The sequence below is a fragment of the Sorex araneus genome, chromosome 6, assembly GCF_027595985.1.
Source record: "Sorex araneus isolate mSorAra2 chromosome 6, mSorAra2.pri, whole genome shotgun sequence".
Lineage (NCBI taxonomy): Eukaryota > Metazoa > Chordata > Mammalia > Eulipotyphla > Soricidae > Sorex > Sorex araneus.
This window is the reverse complement of record NC_073307.1, coordinates 53,918,923-53,945,255: the sequence shown is the minus strand read 5'-3', so window position 1 is coordinate 53,945,255 and position 26,333 is coordinate 53,918,923. Positions and strand designations below refer to the sequence as shown.

Below are 26,333 nucleotides of genomic sequence, written 5' to 3'. Positions count from 1 at the left end.
TTCCCTAGAGCCCAGCTCAGGCCAGGAGAGTGAAAGCCTGCGAGGACCACCCCAGGGACCACCCCAAAGACGCTGGGGCTTTGACTGAGGCAAGAGAGCCAGAAAGCGGAGGCAGATGCGGTACCTCTCCCTCTCGATGGAACATCAGAATCCACTCCCAAGTGTTCCCTGAGCAAAGAGCATGAAGAACACTTGGTCTGCGGGCAGCTGAGGGGATAAGGACAGTCAGCCAAGGGCCAAGCAGTGCATAGAGGCCGATCCACCCCTCAGCGTCATGCTATATTTTAAATTTAAAAAATTTTGTCCATTGTTTTGGTTTGGGGGCCACATCCAGAGATGCTCGGGGGTACTTCCCGGCTCTGCACTCTGGGATCACTCCTGGCAGTGCTCGGGGACTCTGATGCCGGGGATCGAATGCTGCTTGGCTGTGTGCAAGACCAGCATCCTTCCCTGCTGTGCTGCGTCGAACCATTTCTTGGGCCTCATTGAACCATTTTTACCGTATTTTCAGGTATCTCCCATGCACCTGACCGCAGCACACAAGTCATTGAGACACTCAAAGTGCTGGCCTGAGTTCTGCACATCGTTCCAGCGAACTGTGGAATCCCAGACCGTGGGGACCCTGGACACAGCCCGCGAGTCAGGAGCAGAGGCGTGCCTGAAGGGCAGTCGGGCCTCTGGGACAGGCCCTTCCGCTTGCTGGGGCTGCCTGAGCTCGGGGCTTACAGTACAGACCAGTGCTCAGTAGGGGCTCTGCTGCGTTCATTCATCCATCCACTCTCATTCATTCACTCAGGGAAACTCAGGGTCACTGATGGCAATGCCTGGCACGGGGGTAGGCGTCTCTACCCCAGCAATGGGGTACGCTCAGGCCCACGCTGGGGGCACCAGGGGGGCCTGCAGTGCTAGGAATTGAACTCAGGGTCTCACATCCCATCCATTCCGCCTCTTGGAGATAGCTCCCACTCCCCAACTCCTGGGGCGGGGGGCGGGGGTCTGGGCTACACCTGGAGGTGCTCCCTGATCTTCGGAATGTGGGGCCCCTGTGGGACCCGGCACTCAGCCGTCCCCGATGCCTGCTCAGCTGCTGCTCCAACTCCCCCCATTCCCTGCAGGCGCTGACCCTCCCCCTCTGACTCACCTTCCTCCACCTCCTCCTCCTCCTCCTCCTCCTCCTCTTCCTCCTCCTTCCTCTCCTCTTCCTAAGTTCATTTATCTTCTTTCCATCCCCAAGCGAAGTGTTTAGAAAGATTCACATTTGGGCCCCACAAAAGACCATGATCTCGCCAAGGAAATCAGCAGCCCCCAGACCCCAGGTTCCTAATGCCCAGGGGAGAGAAAACATTGGGTCTGGAAAACACATTTGAACTCTTCTTCATTTCCCCAAGTCTGATCTGATCTCTAACACCCACTTTCCCTGGAAAAACAATAGCAAGGGGTGGGGACAGAGCCTGCTGGGAAGGAAGGTTAGAATGTCAAGGAAAGCCAGGAAGAATCTCCTTGCCTCACTCTCTCCTCTCCCTTCCAAGCCCGCTGCTGTCTTTGCAAACAAGAAGGAACATTCTGGATGCTTTGGCTTCCAAGCTCCCAACACCAATACCGGACTCCGGGCCAGGGCACTGTCCCCTCACCCGCCCCACCTCCGAACACTCCCTGCCGCTCCCCGAAAGCCTTCCCACTTGGAAAATATTTTCCGATACTGTGTTGACTTCTCTATCTCAATTACTGTTTGTCTCTGCCCTTTCCCAAAGTGGGTGCTACCATCCCCTGGGGCGCTGGAGAAGCCAGGGGCCACTGGGGGTGTTTTCTGTGCTTAAAAAGGGCGGACGGGGAGAGGGAAATGCTGCATGATTGCCCCCACCCCGCCCCGAACACTGGCCTGTGGGCTAAATAAATTTAGGGACTGGGGGCTGGAGCGATAGCACAGCGGGTAGGGTGTTTGCCTTGCACGCGGCTGACTCAGGTTCGATTCCCAGCATCCCATATGGTCCCCTGAGCACCACCAGGGGTAATTTCTGAGTGCAGAGCCAGGAGTGACCCCTGTGCATCATCGGGTGTGACCCAAAAAGCAAAAAATAATCAATTAATTTAGGGACTGCTGATTCAGGTGAAAGAGGCTGTTTGAAGCAGATTCACTGGTGCTCAGGACTGACTCCTGGCTCTGAACTCAGGATCAGGGGACCTTCAGGGGTGCCACACGCAAGGCCAGCGCCTTCCTGCTGCCCTACAGCTCTAGTACAAAGAATTAAATCATGAGTGTGACTTAACAGTGTGTGTGTGTGGGGGGGGGCTGTCTCTAACCCTTGAATCCAGGGAGAGTATTTACATTTTGGTGGAGTTTTAAGAGAGCGACAGCAACAGGAGGACAGGTAGGGGTGGATGTCAATGTGATGGTTCTGCATGAGCCCTCCGGAAGAGCAACAACTGGGGGCCAGAGAGATAGTAGGTAGGGGGTTTTTGCCTTGCACACGGCCGACCCGGGTTCAATCCCAGGCATCCCATATGGCCCCCCGAGTGCTGCCCGGAGTAATTCCTGTGTGCAGAGCTCAGGTGTAGCCCCTGAGCATCGCTGGGGTTAAAAGAAAAATAAAAAAAGAAAATTAAAAAAGGAGTAACAACTGGGACTAGAGCAGCGGCACAGTGGGGAGGGCTCCTGCCTTGCACACGGCCGACCCGAGTCCCATCCCCGGCACCACACAGGAGCCCCACTGGAGGATCCCTGAAACGCTCCAGTTCAGGCCAACATCAAGGGAGCACAGGGAGCCGAGCCAAGCAGAGATTCCTCCCTGGTAAGCGAAAATCATTTGAGTCAGCCTGGTGAGAGGGTCCATGCTTTTGCAAGAGGAGGGGGAGCTGTAAGTGTTCCAGATGCAGGAACCGCCCCAGCGGCAACAGGTGACACAAAATCTCCATCTGCAGAACAGCGAACAGCGGCAGAAAGCTTGGGAAAGCGGTCTCAGCCCCCAGAAAGGGGGATCAGAATTAGCACGTGGTGGGGCCTCCCAGAGCACTTGAGCTCAGAACATTCGAATTCCTGGGGCTGACAAGACAGCTCAAAGGACTGAGCACTTGCATTGGACACATGAGGCTGTGTTTGATCCCCACCATTTCATGGTCCCTTGAGCACTGTGGGAGAGAGCACCCTAAGCACTGAGCTGGGAGCAGTCCCCAAGCAACCATGGGTGTGGTCCCCAAAGCAAGAAAAAAAGAGATGAAAATTTCTACTGTAAGGTCAAGTCAAAAAAAAACAAAAAGGTCAAGTCAGCGAGGTGCTCCGGCAGCACACAGACATTATCATATGTGTTTCTGAGAGATAAGCCGAGTGAAGAGGAATGCGGGGCCACAGAGATAGCACAGTGGCAAGGCACCTGCCTGAAACCAGTTTTGCAAGAAGCACTCAAAGAGCTCCTTTAAAGGGCAGGAGAAACTTCCCGTCACATGGCACGAGTGTGGCACTCAGGAATGGTGCCAACAGTTGTCCCCGACTAGACTAAGAAAGGTTAAAAAATATAGAGCAATTCATCATCACAAATGGACTTTTATTGATTTATTTTCTGATTATGCCATTTGCCATTCCTTTAAGCTTTACTGGACTAAGTAATAGGCAATACATCTGTTATACGCCTGCCACGGGGGCAGGCTGGAGGGTGGGAGGAAGACTGGGGACACTGATGGCAGGAAGGGGACAGTGGTGGTGGGACTGGTGTCGGGACACTGTACACCTGAAACAATTCTATCCTGAATGACTTTGTAAACCACAGTGTCTTAATAAGAATAAAAACAAAGAGAGAATGCCATTGTGGGCTCCAGGATAGGGGAGGGGCTCGCCCTGCACACAGCGCTTGCCTCACACACAGCTGGCCCAGGTTTGATACCCAGTACCACATGTGGTTCCCCATACCCCACCAGGGGGGACCTCTCAGCACAGAGACAGGAGGAAGCCCTGAGCACCTCCGGGTGTGGCCCAACACCTCCCAGAAAAAGAAGGATGCTGTTTCATGCAAGGGGCACCAGAGGTGGGACAGTTGCTGCGATGCAGCTCTCCTTCCCTTTCTGTGCAGGAGAGAGCATACTTGGTGATGCTCCAGGAACTGTGCTGTGCTGGGTTTGAAACTGAGGTGGTACCTGGGATCTGGAATCCTGCATACAGAGTGTGCCCTGAGCCTGTGGTACCCGGGATCCAGGATCCTGCATACGGAGCGTGCCCTGAGCCTGTGGTACCCGGGATCTGGAATCCGGCATACAGAGTGTGCCCTGAGCCTGTGGTACCCGGGATCTGGGATCCGGCATACGGAACGTGCCCTGAGCCTGTGGTACCCAGGATCCGGGATCCTGCATACGGAGTGTGCCCTGAGCCTGTGGTACCCGGGATCCGGGATCCTGCATACGGAGCGTGCCCTGAGCCTGTGGTACCCGGGATCCGGGATCTGGCATACGGAGCGTGCCCTGAGCCTGTGGTACCCGGGATCCGGGATCCTGCATACGGAGCGTGCCCTGAGCCTGTGGTACCCAGGATCCGGGATCCTGCATACGGGATCCTGCATACGGAGCGTGCCCTGAGCCTGTGGTACCCAGGATCCGGGATCCTGCATACGGAGCGTGCCCTGAGCCTGTGGTACCCAGGATCCGGGATCCTGCATACGGGATCCTGCATACGGAGCGTGCCCTGAGCCTGTGGTACCCGGGATCCTGCATACGGAGCATGCTCTGGGCCTGTGGTACCCGGGATCCGGGATCCTGCATACGGAGCGTGCCCTGAGCCTGTGGTACCCAGGATCCGGGATCCTGCATACGGAGCGTGCCCTGAGCCTGTGGTACCCAGGATCCGGGATCCTGCATACGGGATCCTGCATACGGAGCGTGCCCTGAGCCTGTGGTACCCGGGATCCTGCATACGGAGCATGCTCTGGGCCTGTGGTACCAGGGATCTGGGATCCTGCATACAGAGAGTGCCCTGAGCCTGTGGTACCCGGGATCCTGCATACGGGATCCTGCATACGGAGCGTGCCCTGAGCCTGTGGTACCCGGGATCCTGCATACGGAGCATGCTCTGGGCCTGTGGTACCGGGGATCCGGGATCCTGCATACGGAGAGTGCCCTGAGCCTGTGGTACCCGGGATCCGGGATCCTGCATACGGAGCATGCTCTGGGCCCCTGAGCCTTGCGGAGCCCCGATGCAAATTTCCCTTACCCTGGCCCTGCAAAGCTCTCGAAATGATTCCAACAATCACCTACCTGTGTTTGCATGCATGTGTGTGAAAGCATGGGGTGTATGCACACATGTGTGCTTGTACGTGTGTGTGTATGCGTGCATGTGTGTGCATATGTGTGTGTACACGCATTGTCTCAGGAAGAGACCTCAGCTACCCAGAGCTTTCTAACCCTACAAAGGTGAGGAAGGACAGTCGGGCTCTGGGGCTGGCACACTCAGTGTGCAGAAAAAAGACCTTCCAGAGAGGCCCTCGACAGGCTGCAGTGCTCAGCTTGCACTGGACAAGGGAATTGCAGGGAGGGGGCTTTGCAGTTATGGGGAACAGCACGGAAGAGCAAAAGAGGGAGCAGGGTGGGCAAGCACATCCCACCCAGCACAGAACAAAGGGCTTCATTCCATGATCACACCTCCCCCACCTTCCCATTCCCTTGGAGCTGCAGTCACCCTCCATTTGGGGCCCCCCTTCCCCCCCAAGAAGAATTTCTGGCAGAAAACAGAGATAAGGAACACCCCAGAGGCCCCCATTTGCATATACAAATAAAATGCAGATGAGAAAACAATCTTCAAAGTCTTCCTCAGAGGCCCCCTCTCTATGCCGCCTGTTTCCCATGACCTCGGGGAGCAGGGAATCATCGCTGGAGTCAGCTACAGGACTCGAGCCAGATGCATTCTGATGAATTTCTGAGTTGGGCTTTAAGGGTCACACCCGGCGGTGCTCTGGAGGTGCTCCTGGCTCTGTGCTCAGGGTCACTGCCAGCAGTACTCTGGGACACGACCACAAAAGGCTGAGATCAAACAAGTCAGCCACACACAAGACCTGCACCTTACCCCCACGACTCCATCTCCAGCCCCACATGCAGTACTTTGAAAAACAGACAATGTTTTGTTCTTTTTAAATATTTTTGGGGTCCCTCCTGGCTCTGTGCTCAGGGCTCACTCCTCGTAGTGCTCGGGTGACCCTAGGGGTGTCGGGGATGGAACCCAGGTCAGGTGTCTGCCCGACCAGCACCTCACCTGCTGTACCATCTCTCTGCAACCCCCTGCAACAGACAAAAAAAATGTCGGACCTGGTGTGAGATCTTCATGCATCAGGAATTTGTGGGGCTGGCGCCGACAACACGTTCACTGACTAGTTTTCTCTTTCCCCACCCAAAGCCGCCCCACGGGAACAGAGCCTCCAAGCTGAGCCTGCTTGTTTGTTGTCTGGTCTGGGGGCCACACTGGGCCATGCTCAGGGCTCACCCCAGCAGTGCTCCAGAGCTCCTGTGGTGCGAGGGACCGAGCCCAGGCCTCCTGCGTGCGTGCCCTCTGCCTCTGAGCTCTAGCTCCTGGGCTAGTCTACCTGGAAGAGACGGCCCAGGATCCAGATTCCCAGGCGCCCCGCTGAAAGCAGCTCTTACAGAGACAAGCCCTGATGGTTTCCAGCTGCCGGGCTGCCGGCCAGGGGATGCCCAAGCCCCCGGCCTGGGCACCATCAAGAGCAGTTCCACCGCCTCACAAGGCCACACCTGAGTAGGCCAGGACATGGGAACCCGCAGCAAGAGGAGACAAGTGACCCAAAAGAAGCTCTTCCAGGCAGCATGCGGGCCCATGAAACCCTTGGGGAGTACGGGAGGGGGCGAGTACAGGAGGGAAGGTGCTCGCCCTGCATGCACCGACCCTGCATGCAGTTCAATCCCTGGCACCTGAGCCTGCCAGGAATGTTGAGTAAGCCCTGAGCACCCAAGGGTGTAGCACACAGTCCTCCATCAGCACCACACACACACACATGCACACACACACACACACACACACACACACGGGCACACATGTAAAACACGCACATGTGCTCCTCGTGGTGCCAGGGACCAGGAGGTGCTGGGTGGGAATGAACAAGGTTTCCTGGATCAAGCCAGAGCTCTGACCCTTGTGCCACCTTGCCGGGCCCCACAGCTTCCTGGGCTTCCCTGTCCTGGTAGGGGCATCCTGGGAGCACCGCAGGGTGGGAGTGTGTGCGGGTGGCTGCACGCCAGTGCGTGGTCAGCAGCAGCGGGGGTGGGGAGCTCGTGCCAAGCCAGGAACCGTGGGGGTGGCCGGGTCCCCGCCGGGGTCTGGCTCAGCTGCTGGCTGACTCAGGAACTGAATCATCACTGGTGATCTGGAGGCGGCAGAGGGGAACCGGCCTTTCACCTGGGTGTCCCTGCGCCAGAATCACTCCCGGCTGTGGGCCTGGAGACTCGAGACTCGGGCAGGAGAGAAGCGCAGCCCACACCAGGGGCGCTGTTGGGGGTCCGGGGAAGGGATGGAAAACTGGGAAGGGCCTTGCAGCCACAGGGGTGTAGAAATTCACCTCCAAGGACGGCTGTGGGCCTGCAGCTTCCTGACTGCCCCAACCTCAGGGCCCCCCACCAAGTCCCGGCCTTTCTCTGCCCTGATCCCCTCTGCAGGAGCCGCTTGTGCTATCTCTGAGACCAAATTCCTTTCATTCCAGCCCCAGAGGGCGGGGCTCACCCGGGGCAGCTCCCCCCACCCTGCCCCGGCCCGCTGGGGCGGATACCCCAGGGGTGACCCCTGTGCACTGTGAGGAACAGGAGTCCAGGAAACACCCCAAACCTCTAGCACGGTCGGAGGCTCGTCTGAGAAATGGGGGCCATGGGGCCACTTGCCTCTCTGAGCTCCATCACCTCTTTTCCAACCCCCCCGCCCCGGATCTTGCACTATCATTTCCTCTACTTGTAGGGGACTCCTAAGCAGTGCTCAGAAAGCTGGGGGCCCCACTGGCAGTTCCTGGCCTTCGGACCCGAGGTTCCCTGTGAGGGCCCGCGGTGCGGTACTGCTGGGGCTCTGAGGTACTGGGGATGGTCTAGGTCTCCCCAGCGGTGCTGCACCGGCCACACACAGGGGACCAAGCGCTGTTGGGGACCAGACAGTGGCTGGCCAGGGGCCAGGCCCTCTCCCTCCTGTCCTGCCTGTGTTCCTTCTCCACTCTTGTTTCGGGGAGACACACACACTCTCTGAGACACGGGGTCCCACACGGCGTGGTGGCTCGGCTGTGGCAGAGCTCACTCCCACTGCGAACTCAAGTCCTCAGGCCCGCAGGGTGGGCTGGCCCACAGAAACAGCCACACCTCCAGCTACTTGTCCAGGGGTGAAACGCAGCTTCCAGTGGTGCCGAGTTCTCGGGCCTAGCTGCTTTAAACACACTGGCAAGGGGCTTGAGCTGTAACAGCATCGCGGGGCAGGCGCTGGCCCTGCACGTGGCCCAACTGGGTTTGATGTCCGGCATCCCACAGGGTCTCCCGAGCCCAGCCAGGAGTGGTCTCGAAGCACAGATACAAGAGTTAGCCCTGAACATTGCCAGGGGTGGCCCCCAAAATTAAAAATAATAAGCAAATAAATATACTTATAAATAGGACTGTAAAATAAGCCCATTGCCCCCTAGAAACAATGTGGATTTTTTTGAGGGAGCCACACCCAGGGATGCTCAGGAGTTTCTCTGGCTCTGCACTCAGGAATTACTCCTACTGGTGCTCAGGGGGGCCCTATGGGATGCTGGGGATCGAACCTGGGTTGACGGCATGCAAGACAAGTGCCCTGCTTGCACTGCTATTACTCCAGCCCCATAATATAAAGTTATTTTTTTGTTTTTTTTTTATTTGGGGGTCACACCCTACGATTCTCAAGGTTACTCCTGGCTCTGCACTCAGGAATTACTCTTGGCAGTGCTTGGGGGACCCAGTGGGATGCCGGGGATTGAACCCGGGTCAGCAAGGCAAGCACCCTACTTGCTGAATTATCGCTCTGGCCCAATATGGAAATTTCTGACAAATGAGCTTTGTGGTCCATTCACTTCTGTTTTCTGTTCCGTCTCCACCCGAGTGGGTTAAAGGGAAACTCTTGGTTCTCACCAGGCCTCTCGGAACAATGGGGGCTTTTGAAAACATAAGCACAAGGTCATTATCTCACGAAAGGAAATGAACTAAGTCCTTGGTATCATGCACCGCTTGGTTCCCAGTCCAAGTTTCCTGTCAGACATAAATGCCTGAGTGAGGTGGGGGGGTGCTCCCTCGCAGTGCTCAGGGGTCTGGGACCACTTAGGATTCTGATGCTAAGCCAGCCAGGCTAGAGGGTTCAATGCCCAGAGTGGTGAAGTGGCCCCCGCTGTGTGCATAAGAGCATCTGCTGCAGAGGTCTCAACCCGGGTCCGAGTGCTAGGGCTGTGATCCGCCTCTTTGGGACACTTCTCTGGACTAAATAGAGACTTCTGGTTGTTTTGTTTTTGTTTTTGTTTTTTTCAGTGCCAGGGATCAAACCCAGGCCCTCCAGACTGTGCTCCACACAGAGCCACATCCCCGCCCCTACAGCATTTACTTTTCATTTTGGTTTTGGGGCCACACCCGGCAGTGCTCAGGGCTGCCTCTTGGCTCTGCACTCAGGGATCACTCCAGGCAGGCTCAGGGGACCCTATGGGGTGCCGGGGATCGAACCTGGGTTGCAAAAGCCCTCCCCACTGTGCTATGTCTCACCCTAAGGAATTTCTTTAAGCGCCAGAGTTTTGCATAGGTATTTTAGTTTGTTTTTTTGCTCAGGGATGACTCCTGGCCCTTGCTCAGGGATTTAAACACAGGCGGGTTGCATGCAAGACAAGCGCCTTGACCCCTATACTATGCTCCGCCCTTTTCAGACCTTCTTTTCATTTCAGTGACTCACATTTTTATGAGTGTGCGACCCTCCAAACTGCTCTATGTCTGACCTCCGAGAGCCTGTTCCTGGTGGTGACTGTTTTCTGGACACCAACTCCTGGGGCCTTCTCCTAGTCTAGGGCACAGCCAGATGTGCCAGGCTCACCCCAAGGATCTTCCTGGCTCAGACGAAAGCTGTCAGACACCAAAGGTGGGCACTCACTTCATTCATGCTCACATTTTCTTCTCCTTTCTCTGTCACTTCGTCCCTTTCCCTTCTTATAATTTGGTAGTGGGGGGAATTGGGCCACACCTGGTGGTACCTAGGAATACCTCCCACCACTACGCTCATGAATTGGTCCTGGTAGAGCTCAGGGGCCCATGCAGCCCTGGGGATCAAATCTGGGGCTCCTGCATGCAGTTTGCACTCAGCCTTTTGAGTCTCTCCCCTGACCTTTTTTCTTTTTCTCTCTCTCTTTTTTTTTTTTTTTGCCAGCAGTGTTCAGGAGTTAATCCTGGCTCTGCACTCAGGAATTACTCCCGGTGGTGCTCAGGGGACCCTATGGGGTGCTGGGGATCGAAGCAGGATCAGCCATGTGCCTGGCAAGCGCCCTCCCCGCTGTCCATCGCTCTGAGCCCCCTGGGTGCAGTGGTCCCTTTAAATGCTCTGTTCAGTGCCAATGTGCTGACGAAACCCCAGGCACTAGGCTGGGGTTGCACACTTTCGCTGCAGGGCTTGGCCACATGGCCACATTGAGCTGTGGTGTCAGCACACCTTCACACCGTGGTGCGTGGGAGGGCCTATATTCTGTTGTGGGGCCCAGGGACCCACCCACCGCCCAGCCTCTGGGATTGCGCCGAGCAGATGTGGCCGGCTGGGGCTCAAACTTGCCTCTTGCCCTGACCCCTAGGCCACCTTCTGGCCGACTGAGCATTTTCAGATGAACAGGTGTGGCATGCTTGGTGTGTTTCTGGCGTCTAGGAAGCTCATCAAATAATTAATTTTTCCCTTAGATCTGCTATGAAATGATTCATAAACTGCCTTTGAAATTCAGGCTTAGGCTCCACTTGACAGAAGCCCTCTCTGTTCTCACCACAAATGGATATTTTCCAAGACTCTGTTTCTGATTAGAGGCCACACCGGGCAGCGCTCAGGGATCACACCTGACCATGCTCAGGAGGGGCCATACGGGGTGCCAGGGATCAAACCCGGGTCGACCACGTGGAAGGCAAGCACCCGCCCCGCTCTACTGTAGTTCCTGACTTATTTTCCAAGATTTTACTCAATATTTTGCCAGTGATATTAACAGGAATATGGAACTGGTTTTCTCTAAGTTAAAACTTCTTCGGGTTTTCGCACAAATGATTCACTCTTCATTAATTGGGAAATTCCCCTTGGGGACAGCTGGAGCCACTCAGGGACCGTCTGAGCAGGGAGCACTTGATGGGATCACTATGCCAGCCTCTGGCCACTGGGGTCACCAAGCTCTTGGGTAATATTTCCTTCTTTAGGTGTCCTTTGGCGTTTTGAATTCCCCCCACCGCCCTCTCTCTCTCTCTCTCTCCACACATCAGCCAACTGTATTTCCAGAAAAACGTGCCCAATTCACTTCATATTCCAAGCACACTTGCACGGAATGGCACAAAGGGGTCTCATTTTATTTTAAACTTCCTCTGTTTGGGAGGTGATTGTTCTCTTGTGTCATCATATTATTTCGATAGAGAGGATTTTCTTTCTCCTGTGGTTTTCTTGGTTTGTTGGTTTAATTAAGTAAGCCTGTATTCTCTTTGTTTTATCTCAAAAAAGCAAACATGATGCCTTCAATAATTATTCTATTTCTATAAGCCACTACATTTCCACACTTCTGATCCCTTCTTAGGATCCCCTTCTAAGAGGGTCCCATCTCTCCAGCCCCCCAAGTGTTTGATTGGGGGGCCACACCTGGGCATGCTCAGGGCTGACTCCTAGCTCTCCCTCAGAGATCACTCTTGACAGGGCTCAGGGAACCCTGTGAGTTGCTGGGAGTTGAACCTGGGTCAGCAAGGGCCCTCCCTGCTGGATTAGGGCTCCAGCTTCCAGCCTGTTGCTTTTAAAGCTTGTTTTGATTTGAGGCCACCCCTCTAGTGCCTGGGTGTGAATCAAAGCTCCATACATGAGGTCACTCCCAGTGGGTGCTCCAGGGCCCCTGAGGTGTCAGGATTGAACTCAGGGTTCCCACACGCAAAGCTTGTGCTCTAGTCCTTGAAGCCCACCCCCACCCCAACCCCCAACACCATCCAAGAGTTTGGGGATCGAACCTCAAGTAATCAAGGCATAAGTTCTACCACAAAGCCATCTCCTTGGGCTTTTGAATCAAGTATTTTGGATTTGGGGGGGAAGTGGGGTGAGGGCAGAGGACCACTCACGACAGTCATCAGGGATTACTCCTGGCGAGACTCAGGAGACCTGTGCGGTGCCGGGGATCCCACTGGGGCTGGCTGCCATGCAAGGCAAACACCCTCCCCACTGTCATCACTCCAGCCCTTAAATCAAGTGTTCAATGATCTGAGTGAGTCTTTGTTCTTTTTTCTTTTTTTAAGTGAATAAAAGAAACGTCACTTAAGACTTTGCGGTGGGAAAAAAATGAGCATTCTCATGCCACGCGGAAACCCTCAGAAGTTTTGTTTTTATGGGGATGGGCTTGCTTTTTGCCGCGGTCACTGGCCCTCTCCTGGACGCAGGCCGTGGACTTCAAAGCCAGCGGTGCTCCTGGGTCATCTCGGGGCCGCCCAGAACCTCCTCCGCTGACAACATGGGTCTGCTCTGGGGCTCAATTCCACAGCCCTGCATGGAGAACGGCCGCTGCGCTTTCTTCTCAGAATACGCTGGCCCTCGGGGCAACGCTGCCCTCACAAGTGCTGCAGCTCCAAGCCAGAGGGGGCTGGGGAATCTTGGGCCAAGGAGCATCTTTCCCTCTTGAAAGCCGTGTCCGGATCTTGTCTACAGGTCAAGAAAATCAGGACTCCTGGGAAGCCGAGTGAGTAGTTCAGAGCTTGGGGCTATTTTCATGACAGGTAACAGCTGAGGGTAACACAAGATGACCCCTTCTTTCAGTTGGGGTCAAACCCGACAATCCTCGGGGGTCCACTGTGGTTGAACCCAGGGAGGGGTGGGTTCTCCCAGCCCCCTGGACTCACTTCTTTCCAAAACAATTCAGGGCTGGAGAGAGTATGAAAGCTAAGGCGCTTGCCTCGCACACGGCTGACCCAGGTTTGCTCCCTGGCACCCCGTAAGTCCCCTGAATTCCACTCAGGAGTGATTCCTGAGTGCAGAGCCAGGAGTAACACTGAGGCATTGCTGGGTGTGGCCCCAACACAAGACTAAAAAGACAATGATCATTTGGATTCATTCACTCATTGATTCATTCATTCTCCAAAGTGCTAATTCTGGGGGACAGTTGGCTGGAGTGGTTCCTGTCAGCTCAGGGCCAATGTGGGATGTCACAGGGATAGGACACCCTTGGGGACATCAAACACACACACACACATACAGTTACACATGTACAATACACACCACACATATACACACACATATAATCACATACATACATACACACTCATACATTCACATACACACAAACACCCGCACACACTCACACAAATGCACATACATACACACATACAACATTCACACACATTCACTCACACATATACACACACTCACATACACATACATACAGTCATACACACATACAAATAAACTCACACGCACTTACACATACGCACGTACACCCACACGCATACATGCACACACACACATACACACACACACACACTCTCTCTCTCTCTCCCCTATTCTAACTGGGCAAACCACGTACTCCTATGAACCTACATGCATCACTTGGAGTGACGGAGGAAACATGAGTCATAGAGGAAAACCTCAGACTCTGCAACAGGTGCCAACCCCACGTGCACATCAGGTTCGGCCGGAATCCGCCTCTGTGCTCTTGTTTCTCTTGTGGATTCGTAGTGAAATGACTTTGAAGCAAAACACATTCTCCGACGACGGGCCCTGTGGGAACTCGCGGTGGACGGGAAGGGAAGCCACAGGAGCTGATCCTTAGGGAGCTGCTGGCTGGGTCCCTAAGGGAAGAGATTTAACCCTTCCCAGACACGTAGGCCCCGAACTCACACAGGGTCGTGCATTTCCCACTTCTCAGATCAGCAGTGAGCAGTTTCGAGTCTTCTAAAATTAGTTAAAGTAAAAGAGAAATAATGGGTGTGAAAATGCAAGGGTTAGGTGTGTGGGGAAATGTCTAATTGAGGGTTGTACGTTTCTTGTAACTTGCGAAGAATAAATATTTTGAAGAGTAACACGGAAGGTGGCACTTCTTAAAGAAATCAGATGGTTATTACGAGCCGCAGGAAGAGCGGTGGAAAGCGAATGGGAAAAGAACAATAAAAGAAAGGGATAATGGAATAATAAACAGTTTGACGGGAGAATAATGATAATTAGCAGTAATAAAGGATACAGTTAAATTTTAATTAAACTTAAAGCAGAGGAAGGAAATCCTGAAAAGCCAAAAGACTCGACTATATAAGAATTCTCCATTGCTAGGAACCAACATCCAACCCTCTCTATTTTCCAAGAAAGACCATAACTGGCCTAAAAGGGGGGACAGGGAGAGGAAAATGCCCCGCCCCACTGCAAAAGCACCAAGAGATCCAAAAAGCCAGTTGGGGACTATTCCTCACTCATTATCTCAGTCCAGAAAATGACCTTTTCAGGGTGCTCAGGATCCCCCAAATGGGCATTTCCCCTCTACCACTGGCTGGCACATGAACGTCCATCCAGGGACTAACAGAAGGCGGAAATATGAGCTCATGGATTTGCTCAGAGAAAAACATGGCTTCGAAGTGCACCCCAAAAGGGCCATCAGTCATCAAGGCCCCAAGAAGTAGGGGACAAGGAAAACACGCCAGGAACTGCGCTGGGGGATGGCAGGTGGGGGTGGGGGAGGTGGGGTGGGCAAGCAGTGACACCTCAGAAACGTGCACGGGAGACGGTGAGATTCAGTGTGGCGATTTCTCGAGCTCAGGTGCGAGTCAGCTGAGTCTGGGCTTATCTGAGGAGAGTGTGTGTGTGTTTGTGTGTGTGTGTGTGTGTGTGTGTGTGTGTGTGGAGTGGGGGTAGTCTAAGCCCCCACTAAGCAGCTCTGGAGTCCCGTGCTTCCTTCCGAGGCTGGACCCAGCGCAGCCCGAGCTGCTGGCTGCACCCAGGCCCGGGATTCTGGGTCTCTGAGACTCATACTCACAGGCTGGAGGCTGAGCACTGTCCTCAGGCAGCCGTGCCCTCCCCGGCGTCCCTGCACACAGGCTGCCAACCCGCGTTCATCCTCAGAATTGCTTCCCTGTCCTCTCAGCATGACCCGCACTGCCCGCGTGTTGGGGAGTCCCAAGTCCCCCACCCTGGGCTATGCTCCGGGCCCCTCCTAACAGCAGAAGGGGGTCTTGCTCCTTTGGGTCTGTTTGGGGGCCACTCCCAAGGATGCTGGGGGGGCTGCGACTCTTGGTGTTACTCGGGTGCCCAGACAGTGTTGGGGACCTGACCTGGGGTTCCTGTCTGAGGCGCAAGTGCCCCAGCCCTGGTCTCTTGGTTTTGTCTGGGGGCCTCACCTGCTGGTGCTCAGGGCTTACTCTTGGCTCTGGCGAGACCACTCCTGGCAAGGCTCGGGGGACCCACCGGGGGTGCAAGAAATCCAGCCCATGTCAGCTTGTGCAAGGCCGGCCCCCCGGCCCCTGCACCATCTCCAGCCTCACTCCAGGGCCCAGCTCAAGCAGGAGTTCTTGGCTTCCTGGGCCTCTGCTCTCTTAAGAGAGGCTGTGGGGTTCTCGAACAATCTGCCAGCTGTGTCTGAGGGAGCCCGAGAGAGAAGAGGCCGCTGGGGTCCACTCCTGCCCTGTTGCCCATGCTGCTCCCGTCCTGTGACTCACCCCTCCACACCCATCAGCCTCACCCTGCCACCCAGCACCCTTGACCTTGCCGAGGGTATTCAGCACTCCGCTGGCTTCCGCTTCCTCTTTGGTGGAAACGCCTCTTTCATCAGAAATAAGTCTCGCAGTGATTCAGAAAAAATAACAATAATAAATAGTGAAATAAAACAAAACATAACCAGCCGGTAAGACAGTACAGCTGGCAAGGGCTTCAGAACCTGGTCCAAGCCCTGGTCCCCCACAATTCCCTGACTCCTGCCAGAAGTGATCCCTGAGCACAGATCCAGGAGTCAGCCCTGAGCACAGCTGGGTAGGGGCCCCTGATCCCCCCTCCCCCAAACAAATAAATAAAACAAAACTGATTTGCCACTGTGGGTGCGAGCACCAGTTCTCAGTCATGCCCTGTCCCCAGGCCGAGAACCTCGGAAATGTGACTGTATATACACACGCACAGACATACGCATCATAGGCGTGTACACCCACCCACTCATGCACACACGGACACCCAAACACACGTGTGCGCACACACCTGCATGGGCATGCTGTAATACGTGGAAATGCCTGGCGCTCTGAGTCAGGGCCCGCTGACAGGTCGCCCTGCCTTCTTTATGGCTTTATTGACATCTAAGTCACACGCCATAAAACTCCCGGCACCAAGGGGCAAAGTGCAGAGACGTTTATGATGGACAGGCTGGGAGCTTCCCCTGGGCTCGGCCGCATCCGTGTCCCCTCTTGTCTTTTCCTGGGGGCCAAGGGTTCTGGTCCCCAAGCCAGCCAGGTGTGCTCCCCGAGCACTGCCTGGTGTAGGCCCTGCACCAAGGCAGCCAAGAGCATCCAGAGAGCGACCTGAGGCAGGAAACGGAAGAGCTGCAGGAAGCAGGACAATCTCCCTTCTCTCTGGGTTTGCTGTCGTGAAGACTGGCGCGGGCACCCGAGCATGGCTGAGACCGTCCACGCACACGCATGGTGCGGGGCTCACAGCACAAGGCGCCCCCCCCCCCCCCGAGCTGCACGGCCTGTCGGGCCATATGTATGGTGTTGCTTTCGAAGCAAAAGGGGTTCGTTACTCCGGTTCAGAATACGGCACGGAGTAGCCCACAGGCCTGGCACGAGATGGGGCACAGCGGGAAGAGACCAGGAAATTCCACCAGAAATACCCAAGCCGGGCTCTCAGCTATTATTCATTTATTTACGTTTTGTTTGGGGGCCACACCCGGCAGTGCTCAGGAACTCCTCCCAGCTACTCTGGGCTGGGCTCCAGGGACCAAGGGCTGTAGGACAGCACCGAGGCCTGTGCTCCAGCCCACTGAGCCCTCTCCCGGCCAGCAGTCTTGCAGTCATCAGGCTTCTGGGCTGGAGAGGCAGTGCCGCGGTTACGGTGTCGGCCTTGCATGAAGCAGGTCCCGTCGGGGCTCCAGAGCCTGCCAGGAGAGATCCCTGAGCACAGAACTAGGAGGAAATCCCGAGCACTATGGCCCAACAATACCCCCATGCCCCCATAGTCCCAACAAAGTGAATGATTAGATTTTGACGAGACAGAAGCAGGCAGTCTCTTCAAAACTAATTCCCAAGCCAAGTCTCTAAAGAATTCAAATTCAGAGGGGGGTCTGCCATCAAGACACAACTGTCAATGCACATCTTGGAAAACGAGACCGACGGTTCAGGAGTTCTGCCTTTTGTCCTGCACACAGCCAGCCCTGGTTCCAACCCCGGCACAGCACAGAGACCCCGGCACTGCGAAAAGTGAACCCTGAACACTACCAGTGCCTCTCCCCCACCACTGCACCAACCCTCCCAAGTGAAGAAAACAGAGGTCACTTATTAAGAAAAGAACTGTGAACCAAATTGAACAAGTTCCGTGAGATATTTTAGGGAAACCCTTTAAGCTGGCTGAGAAATGGCCCAAGTACAGGAACGCCCGTCAGAAAGATCTAACTCACATCCACTCCCTCTCCACCCACCCGTCGGGACGGTGCTGGCACCGGGGAGGGCTGGCGTGTGCGAACTCTGGGTGCCCAGGAAGATCAAAAGGGTTCACCTAAGCCAGGGGAAGGTACCCGCTCTACCAGTTTCCAGGATTTGTCATTAAGTTATGGTAATGAGGAGTGTGGGTTCAGCGCAGGGAAAGGCAGCAACCACCCACGGGAAGGAGGAGCGGATCACGTGTGAGGGAGATGTTCTCTGACAGGCGACGGTCATGGATGAGATGCCAGGGCCTCGGTCCTCAGCAACCAGCGCCTGCTAGTGGCCATGGTGGTACTATCCACGCCGGGCCCTCTTCAAACAGAGACCTTCAACGCTCTACCTGAAGACTTAAGGGAGAACATCTGTGGGACTTGGGGCAGAAGGGAGGTCTCCTAGGGGCTGCCAAGACAGGATAGCCGGGAGGCATTTGCGTGGCACACAGTCAACTCAGGTTTGATTCTCCGTACCCCACAGGGTCCCCTGAGCCTGCCAGGAGTGATCCCTGAGCAAAAAGCCAGGAGAAAGCCCTGTGCCCTGCCAGGTGTGGCTCGAAAATGAGAGAGAGAGAGAGAGAGAGAGAGAGAGAGAGAGAGAGAGAGAGAGAGAGAGAGAACAGATCTGACAGGGGGAAAAAAACGGAGATTCCGACAGCTCTCCTATACTGAAGGTAAAACAACATAATTCTGTTTAAATCCAGAAGCATCCAGAGTCAGCACCTGCCAGCTTTCTATAACAGTCTTATCCAGAATGAACCGCAAAAAGCCAGGAGAAAGCCCTGTGCCCTGCCAGGTGTGGCTCGAAAATGGAGAGAGAGAGAGAGAGAGAGAGAGAGAGAGAGAGAGAGAGAGAACAGATCTGACAGGGGGAAAAAAACGGAGATTCCGACAGCTCTCCTATACTGAAGGTAAAACAACATAATTCTGTTTAAATCCAGAAGCATCCAGAGTCAGCATCTGCCAGCTTTCTATAACAGTCTTATCCAGAATGAACCGTACACCTCTCCCCGGTCCTGGTACAGGAAGAACCTCGAGTGCAGAGTAACTGACAATTGGGGGTGCTTCCTACTTGCCTGAATAAGGTAGATTTCCAGGGAGACATGGGAATTTTTTTTCCAGAAAAGGGAGTGACAAAGCAAGTAAGTTCAGAGACTTCTGGCTCTATGCTCCCACTCAATCGAGCAGCCTAAAATGTGGCAGAAAGGGGAATTCGGGGGTGGCAGGCATCAGGCCACGCCCAGCAGTGCTCAGGAGTTACTCATGGCTCTGACTGAGCTGAGGGTCACTCCTGGGCGGATAGCACCGGGGCTGGCCCAGCGCCTGGCAGGTGCCTTAGCCTATGCTCGCTCTGTGCAGCCCAGGAAGTGGGGCTCAGCAAGCACCAAGCCCCCAGGCAGAGGCGCTCTGAGTTCCCAGAGAGAAGGTGACACGGATGCCCCGTGCCTGGTCACGGCAGCATGTGGGCCTATGGCTGCCATGGGTAGGATGGAAGACGCAGGACTCAAGGTCAACACAGGGTCAAACCAGGGATCAGACGCTCAGGGGTGCCCAAGGGAAGGCCTGAAGATCACTCCCCATGACAGAGTTGCCGAGGCCGGGGCGTCACCCCCAGCCCTGCCCAGCCCTTCCGCCCCGCCCAGAGGGACGCCCGGCTAAAAGGCTCCAATGGACCATCTCGTGGCCACCCACCCGCAGGACCGGAGAAGCGAGCCTCTCGCTAATGATGCCTTTGAATGGGCCCGAACCGCCTGAGTCAGGAATGTTTAAAGCAAACACGGCCTTCTTGGGGTTGGCCCGGAGAGCAGCACGGGCCCCCTCCCACTCCCGATGCTTTCTGACCTCGGATGCCACCGGGATGCAGGCGAAGGCTGATGCGCAGCCCCCGAGCAGGCGAAGCCGCTGAAGGCTTCTCGCTGGACTCGGGGCCGAGGCTGCCGATCGCTGGGTTGGTGTCTGAGATCGCTGCCACCATCGAGGGCGTCAAACACACCCGTATGGCAAGCGTGGCGTCAAGTGGCCCAGATCAAAGCAGCAGGATCAGAGGGAAACTGAGGACTATGAGTCCAGGACAGATCTGGAACGTGCGGGTCAGAGGAGGGACACGGACGCCGCCAGAGCTCCCTTCTGGCACCTTCTAAGCCCCTTTCATCTGTCAGCTCCCGTGGTCCATTTTCTCTCTGCGCAGGACGCACTCCGGGCGTTTCCAGCATCAGCAATGAGCTCTCTGTTTCATCTCAGAATGACCACAGGGTCGGGGAGACAGCGCCAAGGCGGGGGCACGTCCCTGGCACACGCAAGGCCTCGGGTTGGATCCCCAACACTGACGGGGCGGCCTTCCCGGCCCCAGCACAGCCAGGGCTAAGCACGAAACCATCTGGCCTGGCAGGCCAAGTGGAGCCCAGCTTCTCTGGGCACTGATGGGAGCCCCCACCCCACCACAGTGTTTAAAAATTAGAGGCATGGGAGATGGTCCAAAGGGCAGGGGGGGCGGGGTTTACATGAGGGTTCAATCCTGGGCACCACCTGGTCCCTTGAGCAATGTCAGAAGCAACCCCCAAGAATCACCTGGAGTCACCCCCAAACCAACATATATACCTATGCAGCACACAAGGGGCACGCACACACACACACACACACACACACACACATACACACATACACACGTATCCCTAGCTATGAGAAAGTACCAGGGGAAATCTCTCTCCCTTCCTAAAAAACCATTTTCGCTTCCAGAAGAGTTAAAGTAGGGCCCTGTGGGGCTGAAGTGATAGGACAGCAGCCAGGGCACTTGTCGCCATGCAGCCAACCTAGATTCAATCCCTGGGACCCCATAGGATCCCCGGGCCACCAGGAGTGAGGCCTAAGCACTGAGTCAGGAGTAAGCTCTGAGCACCGCCAGGTATGGCTCCAAAATAAAGAAAAAAATATCTATCTAACATAACAACGTGGAAACACAAAGTAAACCACCAGATTTACTAGCACCTAGGTTCTCTGAAAAGCTGCTCTGGGATTCTTATTCTTTACTCCTTACGAATCTTCAATACACAAAAGAAAAGGGAGAAAGGGAGGGCATTTGCCTTGCATGCAGCTGACCCAAGTTCGATCCCCGCCATCCCACAGGGCTCCCCAAGCTCTGCCAGGAGTGATTCCTGAGTGCAGAGCCCTGAGTACCGCTGATGTGGCCCCCAAACAAAAACAAACACACAAAAGCTCAAAACCTAAAATCACTTGTTGGGGTCTGGGTCTACAGAGAATCAGTCTGACATAAAGCTAGTTTAGAAGCAAAAGCCAACCAAAGCTTGACTTCTTTCTGGCAGCCCTGTACTCCTTACAAAACGCCTTCATTTTCCATCCCAAAGAATAAAAGAGAGGTACTGGGAGAGAGGGGGCTGGGGAGAAGGGGCCAGGGAGATGGGTGCCAGGGAGAGGGGGCAGCGCAGGCTTCACTTGCGGGACCCCCACACCCCGTCTCCAGCACTGCATGTCTCCCCAGGCACCAAGTCAGGAATAGCCCCCTGAGCACCATTGGGTGTGACCCCCAAACAGCACAGGGGTCGAGGCACGGCTCAGATAGCCAGAGCAAAGGCACGCAAGGGCCTGGATTGGATCCCCGCCACTACATGGTCCCCCCGGGAAGTCACAGCTCCTGGCACATAAATCACCCCCCAGGAAACTGGGGGTGCTCAAAGAGAGCTCAACAGCAATCCCTTCCAGAAAGTCCAGTGACTCCGATGACTTCCTGCTGGAAAGACGTTCATTTCCAAGTTCGTGGGTCGGGACAGGCGGCAGTCAAGAGGAAGAGGAAGCCCCAGGCCACAGCCCGGCCAGGCCGCCCAGAGCACGGGCTGGATGGTGCTGCCCCCGTGTGGCCGCTGAGCTGCCCTGAGACTGGGCCAGCCATCCTGGGGGAAATAAAAGACGCAGGTGACGGGCAGGATGAGGACTCCAAGGGCTGGAGTGAAATGTTGCATGGAGGAACCCCAGGTCCAAACCCCAGCACGACATGGTTCCCCGAGCACTGTCGGCGGGTCCCTCCCCACCCCCATAAGAGGATCCCACTGGGGGCGGGGGGATTAAGTCAGAGGTCTGTGCCCCGCCACCCCGCCCCGCAGCCCATCTCTGCAGAGCTCCGAGACCCCCCACAACCGACACAGACCCAACATAATGGGGGAGGCTTCATCTTCCCCCGGACCCCTAATGTCCTAGCTGCAGGACACAGCACAGGGCCGGGCTGCCCAGGTGCAGTTCTCGAGGCGGCTCTCAGTGGGGGCGTGCGAGGCAGAGGTGAGGGCAGAGGGCCCCGTGCTGGCCCTCACAAGAGCCCACACAGGCTGGCTCTGGGCGCACAGCCTGACCTGCACAGAGAACAGCCGAGGGAAGGGCATCTGGGCGAGGAGCGGAGGGAGCACCCTCCAGCCCGGCCCTCGAGAAGGGAGTCTCTGCCCGAGGGAGAAGCCAAGCCAGGCCCTGCGCCCGGTGCCGCTGCAGACGCCGGTGGAGGTGGGAGGCTGCATCTCCATGGGGCCTGGACCCGCTCTTCCGCTCTCAGAAGCCACGTCCCGAAGAGCAGAGGCAGCAAAGGGCCCGGCGAGCACGTGGGAAGAGCCGGAGGGAGCCGGGGCCGGCAGAGGCCCGAGAGGCCCGAGTCTGGGCTGTGAGACCAGCCGCAGGGGCCAGGAGGGAGCGAGAAGGGCAGCAGAGCGAGACCCCGAGCTCCGTCCCAGGTGCCTCGGGGCCTCTGTGCTGCTGGCGGCGGGCGGCAGGGGGGGGTGGGGTGGGGGGTGGGCAGCGCTGGAGGGTCCCAGCCAAGCACCCAGACTCCCAAGCACTGCTTGGATTGTTTCCCAAACTATACAAACACATCCCCTGAATCTGTTACAGACGGAGGCTGGCACTGCCCGGGAGAGGGTCAGGACAGACGCCTCCAACATCGCCAGCACCTGCCACCACCTTCACCACCAGCACCCTGAGACCCACAGTAACCCCCCCCGTCTCCAGTGACCCCCATGCCACCACCAACATCCCTATCTCTACCGCAGCACCACCTCCCAATGCCACTATCCCCCCAATACCTCTACTCCCCCCACCCACCACCTCCACACTCCCTCATGACCACAACCATCCTTACCTCCCCTCTATGACTTCCGGCTCCACCAATGCTGGCTCCATCTCCGGCACGCCACAGCACCATCTCAGCACCAAACTCACCGTCACCATCCCCACCTCCAGCTCCACCAGCTCCACGACCATCCCCAGCGGCAGGATCCTCACCTTCCCATTTCCACCAACGCCCCACGCCCAAACCACCCACCGATCTGACCACCAGCACCACCGCCACCTCGACCACACTTCCAGCCCCACTAACGTCAGCATCAGCTCTTCAGCGTTAAAATCATCAACACCACCACCGCCGCCAGGCGCCCCCTACCAGCACCTTCACTCTCCGACCAACAGCACCGCCCCCACCCCAATATGACCATCTCCACACCGGGACCACTCACACGCCCAGAACTGCCGCTGTGGCCTGGCCAGGGCTGCCCATGCCTGGCTGTGATACCCACGCAGTCGCCTGCAGAGCTTGTCCAGGTGGCACGTCTGCTGTGGCGCCCACACCAGGGCTGCAGAGCGCACACAGGTGGAGATCACGTGATTCGGCTGCGGTGCTCAGCACGGGTGTCTGTGCTGCTCATCCATGTGCCCCAGGGCTCACGGGCACAGCGGACAGGCTCACACATAGCTGGGGGGGGGGGGGGCTTTGCCAGGACATGGCACAGCCACGGCAGTGCCTGCGCACCCAGGCTGTGTGTTGCAGCTCTGTGCACTCTGCAGCTGCTGACCCGGGTCTCAGGGAGCAGAGGCGACCACCACAACCACCTCCAACACCCATAAATCCAACACCACACCCCACTGCCAACACCACCACTAGCAAATCTAACACCAACACCAGCACCCCACTGCCAACACCACCCCCACCAGCTTCTTCGACATCAACACCACCGCCCCCCCTGCCGGCACCCTCTGGCACCCCATATGGTCCCCCAGCACCATCAGGAGTGATCCCGGGGTGCAAAACCAGGAATAAGGGCTGAGCACTGCCAGGTTCAGTCCCCAAACAAAGAAGAATAAAGAACGGAATCGATTCAGCAGATTCTGACCACACTCAGGGAGTTCGATGTTGGGGTCCTCAGGAGCAGATCTGGGGTACAGAGATGGGAGCCTGGGAGCAAACTCGGGATTGGGGCATGCGAGGAATGTGCCCGACCACGCACCGGGCTTTCTCCTTGCTGGGATGGCGTAATCACTTCTATCGGATCAGCCGTCACAGAACAGATCAGGACGGAGCTACGGTCAATTTTAAATCCTATTCAGTACAGTAAACAGATCCTCTGCCAGCTTTTCCTCTCCGTACAGTCTGTCCAGGCCCCGGGTGTACTTTTAAGTCCAATAACTGAGCGACATCACTTCTGTAAAAATTATTGCTAAAATGGAGAACATAAAAAGTGAAAAATACAGACTCTCCCCATCTCCCGAATTTTTGTTTTCAGCCATTGTAGGTAAAAGTTACAGAAGCTGCAGCCTCCAGCGCCTTTGGTTTAATGTTATACAACCTTGCAACTGCAACCATCAATAGGACCGGCCAAATTCAGAGTTTCAGCACGCAAAGGGGAGAAAATAAGACATCAAAACACTGGTGCCTGGGAGCTGGAGTGATAGCACAGCGGGTAGGGCGTTTGCCCTGCATGTGACCGACCCAGGTTCGATTCCCAACATCCCATATGGTCCCCTGAGCACCGCCAGGGGTAATTCCTGAGTGCAGAGCAGGAATAACCCCTGTGCATTGCTGGGTGTGACCCAAAAAAAGCAAAAAAAAAAAAAAAAAACCACTGGTGACTGAGTCCTGTCACAAAACCTCAGCATAAAGAAAATTCAAGAATTTCATTGTGGCCATCAAAGTCTCTCTTCTAGGCAAGGTCAATACAATTGATCAGAAAGACCAGGGAAGGGAGCAGTATTCCTTCCAAAACACAAACAAATGGGCCTCATGCTCATGGACCACGTCCCAGTGGCTGGGAAAAATGTCATTGAGAACACGAATCACTCTAAATCAAAAGATGCAACATTGCCACCAGGGTGAGGGTCTTCCAAGGAGACGTGAGCTACACCCCTTCCTGGTCTACCAGGAAGCTGGGTGCGGGGGTCCTCACATACTCAGGGCTCTACTCACATCGACATGGGGGATTGTTTCCTGTGGCCTATCCAGAGACCCCTGAGCAACCTTGGAAACAAATCTTTGCAGTGGACCATCCTCCCTGCCCCCAATAGCTGTGAAAAGTCACAAGCTCTAGTGGCCGGGGACCACGTGGCACATCAGCCCCCGCTTCAGAACAGGTATGGCTGGAGGCGCTGTGCCAGGCCATGCTCAAGTTCTCTGGCACCAGGAGAACCCACCTCCTTGACCACAGTCAGTGCTGATGAGCCTGAAGTCACAGGCTGACAGCGACTGAAATGAGATGGATGTGGACTCACACACACCCCAGGTTAAGGACCCTTGCCGGTGCCAAATTCCTGAGAGCGTCAGAGTCATTTCCACTCCCAATGAATCCTGCTTCCCATCAGGGGAAAAAATATGTGGATTTGGGCAGATGTTCTAAGATATTGGCATTAATCCTATACTGAACATCAGTCTTCTAACTGAGAAATAACTGACAGAGGGCTGCATTATCAGTCTCAAGTGTACACCATTACGATCTACATTTGCAAACACTGCCAAGCATCACCACTGTGAGTCTAGCAGCCCCACAAAATGACACGTATCCCCTCAGGGACAGGAAGTACGAAGAGGCGCCCTTGGCAACTTGGCACACACCACGTTATTATACCCCACCCACTGCCACTCATTTGCTTTTGGTTGTGGAGTTTAGGCCACATTTCTTTATCTTGGTTTTTTGACCCACATTCTGAACCGTCTATTAGAAATAGCTCACGCAGAGACTGGGAAGAAAACATTCTTTTAGCGGCTGGAGTGATAGTACAGCGGGGAGGGCTCTGTCCTTGCAGACAGCCAAGGCGGGTTTGATCCCAGAAGCCCATTTGAGTCCCCCCAGCACCTCCAGGAGTCATTCCTGAGTGCAGAGCCAGGAGTCAGCCCTGAGCATTACCAGGTATGGCCCCCAAATATAGATTTTTTTAAAAGAGAGAAAAGAAAAAGAAACTGTGCTGGTAGGCACCCATGGGAGAAATGAGCTCTGACCAAAAAGAGATGCTCCTTCTCTGCCCTCAAACAAGTCTGCTGCATCTGCCCAGCGATGACGAAAGAAGGAACGCTCTGTTCAGTCTCAGAGGAACAGGAAAACCCCAACAGCACCGGGCAGGCATGGAGCGCGCGGCTTACCGTGAGTTCACAGAAGTCGATACTATCCAGGCTCTTGCTCCGGTGTAAGCGCCCTTTAATGCGTCGTAAGGAGGGTTTGCCCTGGCTCACACCAGAAGTAGCACCATGAGGATTTTCAGAGGATGGCGTGACCC

General features: G+C 55.6%; 1 protein-coding gene across 11 annotated transcripts in view; it reads right to left on the bottom strand.

Moving 5' to 3' along the window:
• TJP1 (tight junction protein 1) overlaps nt 1-26,333 on the bottom strand; it is a 162,373-nt gene that overhangs the window by 125,328 nt on the left and 10,712 nt on the right. For all 11 annotated transcript variants that reach the window (XM_055141310.1, XM_055141312.1, XM_055141308.1 and 8 more), the window contains exon 2: nt 26,200-26,332. In XM_055141310.1, coding sequence (XP_054997285.1) covers nt 26,200-26,332 — 133 coding nt within the window. The remainder of the gene's footprint in view (nt 1-26,199; nt 26,333) is intronic.